Raw genomic sequence first — 2960 nt, forward strand, 5'->3', positions numbered from 1 at the left:
GCTCCAACCTACCCCCCCTGGCTCCAACCTCCTTCCACAGAATTTTAGGGAGCCAGAAGGTGCCCCGTGATCCCTCTTTTCTCCAGGCTGAGCCCCCCCAGCTCCCTCAGGAGTTCTCCAGCCCCTTCCCAGCTCCCTTCCCTTCCCTGCACACGCTCCAGCCCCTCCGTGTCCTTCCTGAACCGAGGGACCAGGTCCCAGCACCGGGGCACAATCCCTTCCCTAGCCTTGCTGGCCACACTATTCCCAACACAATCCAGGTGCCAGTGGCCTCCTGCCCCGCTGGGCACACCCGGGCCACTGTCACCACCACCCCCAGGGCCTTTCCCAGCTTTCCATCCCCTCTCCCCCCACCCCGGAGCTCCGTGGGGTCAGAGTGACCCATCGGGGCAGTGACTCCTCTGCCTCGCTGTCGGCTGCTGGGTTAGGCCTGGCTCAGAGCCTCTCCTAAGCCCAGCCCTGCCTGTCTTTGCCCCCAGGTGTGTACAGGGGCGGCTCTGACGTGCTGGTGAGGGCCAGGCTGGCGCTGGGGGACGGGGTGACCATGCAGGTGACGGTGAGGAGCAAGGACGAGGCGGCCGTCGACGTCATCCTGGCGGCCGTGGGCTGAGGCCGGGCCGGGCCCTGGCCCCTGGAGAGGCCTGTCTTGTCCTTTTGCATGTGGGTTTTATCCCTCAAAATCTGGGAAAATATTTTGTACGAGGTCCCGTTCTGGGTGGCTTGGCCGTTCCCACGTCCCCTTCCCTCCGTGTCCCTCGCACATTCCCACTTAATTTACGGGAAGAGAAAAGGGGGCGTGTGCAGGTGGGTGAGGAAACGGGAGTCAGGCTTTTTTTTTTTTTTTTTTTTTTTTTTTTTTCCAGATATATTTACATCCATTAACTAATCCAAGTACTCTGAGAACCTGTCAGACTTTGATGTTTTTTTTTTTTTTTTTTTTTTTTTTGTCCAAAATCGGTTTTTATTACCAGAAAATAAACCCTGGTTCGAGCGGCGGGGTTCCTACGAATCGCTGTTAATAAAATAGAAATTTCTTGTTCTGGTTCTGCCCGGTTTTCAGCGCAGGAAAAGAAAAAAAAACAAACCCAGCCCGTTTTGTTCAACAAAAAAAAAGCCCCTTATTCCCAAATTAAATTCCCAACACAGGCTGGTAAAAAAACCACAGGGAAACCTGCAGGTTGATGGTGCCTTCGTGGTTCTTCCTGGTGGGAAAATCCATGTGCAAAAGAGATGGAACTTCATCTCCTGAGGCAGATTTATGTCAGGTAATTGCCAACACCGGTGCAGCCTGTACTGGGCTGGAATGGGAAACATCCCATAGCAAAAACTGGGAAGGGGAGGGGACAGAGGGACCTCTCTGCTGCTGAGCTAGTGTTTCTTTACCAAGCCAGGGTGAGGAAGGAAGGAAGAAACACTGATTTAATGCCGAGTTCACCTCTAAATCCAGAGTTAGGCCGGTCCAGAGGGTGGGAGAGCTGTTGGCATGCCGGAACTCTTTGCTTTTCCCACACCTCCCTGATGTTTTCCCGGTGTTCCAAAGGATTTAACTGCCCGAGTGCAGCCCTGAGTTCAAAGTGTTGGCTCTGGGAGGTAAAGCCAAGGCTTTTTCCTGCCCCCCAAAGCCTGACTGGGAAGCAAAGAGCCAGAACTGGAGCGGCAGCAGCTCAGAAGGAGTTGATGAAGTTGAGGTATGAGTTCAGGAATCCCGTGGGATCCTCCAGCTGGGGATAGTGGCTGATGTGGTCATCCAGCACGGACACTGTGGACATGGGAAGCAGCTTCCTGTGGGAAGAGTGGAGCAAGGTTAGTCAAGCTTAAGCTTAAACACAGGACCAGCGGCAGGCTCAGCCCGGTGCCACCGGTGAGGAGGGCAGGGCTGGGATTCCATCCAGAACATGGATTTGGGATCAAAAAAAAACACAGCTGGCCAGTCTTCCGAGTGCTGGATTTCCTCCAGGTAAGTTTGGAGGAGAAAATTCCCTCGGGGATTAAATCTTCCCTCTGTGATTTTAAAATTTGGCACTGGTTCGACTGAAAATTGTGATTTTTGGGTGCCTAAAATAGGGAAACAGTTCCCAAACTGCACAAGGCTCCGACTTGGAGTTGCTTGGTTCCAGGTGGGAATTAAGAACAGCCTCTGTGAGAATGGGATTGGAGGGAAAGGCAGCCAAAATATCCCTTGGAATGAGGCCCCAGGGGCACATTCCCACTCAGTGGTGGGTGGGATCTTACCTGTAAAGCTGGAGAAACTCCGGGTGTGGATTCACGGGGTCCAGGGGGCCGTAGATGAGATGCACTGGGAGAGAGAAGAACAAGGAATTTACGCCCAAGGACATCCCTAAATTTAGCCAAGGGCCAAATTCCCCCCTCACGTGGAGCTTGGGAAGCTTCCAGTGGAGCTTCCAGTGGAGCCCTGAGCAACAGGCTCCAACAGCCTCCGGTGTCCTGGTTGGAACTTCCCTGGAGCAGCACCTGGAATGAGCCTCTCAGGGAATGTCGCTCTGCTCAGCGGGACAAACTTCCCTTGCCAAGGCGTGGCTGAGCCTTGAGCTGGAAGTTTGGGATGTTCCCCCTGGATTGGAGCTCCATCATCATCACCGGGATGACGGGAAGCTCCGGCGAGGAGCGGAAGGGGACAGTTCCCACCGATCCCAAGCAGGAAAGGCAGAGATTCCAGGGATTCCTACTCACGTGGGACAGAGGTGGACACCAGAGCCCTGACCCAGCGGTCACTGTGCTGCTTCCTCTCGTTGATGTACTGCAAAACACTGAGGAGAAATCCCTGGTTACAGACATTCCAGGGGTGGCACAGCCTGGGATTTGCTCCCAGGGCCACGGATGGTGAGGGGGGATCTGCATCTCCCATGGATCTCCCTGGGACAGCAGCACCACAACAGCATCCCGGAGTTTAGTGACTCGGTTCTTCCAGGGGGAGAAAAGGACACGCTGAGCAGGGATGC

The 2960-nt window shown here is 54.6% G+C and overlaps 2 protein-coding genes across 2 annotated transcripts in view; one reads left to right on the top strand and one right to left on the bottom strand.

Annotated features, from left to right (window-relative positions):
• The window catches only part of LOC108509932 (coatomer subunit gamma-2-like), a 33942-nt gene extending 33093 nt beyond the window's left edge, over nucleotides 1-849 (top strand). The window contains 1 exon segment of the mRNA XM_017839549.1: nucleotides 480-849. Within this exon segment, the coding sequence (XP_017695038.1) occupies nucleotides 480-610 (131 nt within the window). The 3' untranslated portion in view covers nucleotides 611-849.
• Nucleotides 850-947: 98 nt separating this feature from the next.
• Nucleotides 948-2960, bottom strand: part of MEST — a 5107-nt gene continuing 3094 nt past the window's right edge. Inside the window, exons 5-7 of the mRNA XM_017839548.1 lie at nucleotides 2692-2768; nucleotides 2233-2296; nucleotides 948-1782 (exon numbers count right to left, since the gene is read on the bottom strand). Coding sequence (XP_017695037.1) covers nucleotides 1665-1782; nucleotides 2233-2296; nucleotides 2692-2768 — 259 coding nt within the window. The 3' untranslated portion in view covers nucleotides 948-1664. The remainder of the gene's footprint in view (nucleotides 1783-2232; nucleotides 2297-2691; nucleotides 2769-2960) is intronic.

Source organism: Lepidothrix coronata, unplaced genomic scaffold, assembly GCF_001604755.1.
Source record: "Lepidothrix coronata isolate B3197 unplaced genomic scaffold, Lepidothrix_coronata-1.0 Scaffold435, whole genome shotgun sequence".
Lineage (NCBI taxonomy): Eukaryota > Metazoa > Chordata > Aves > Passeriformes > Pipridae > Lepidothrix > Lepidothrix coronata.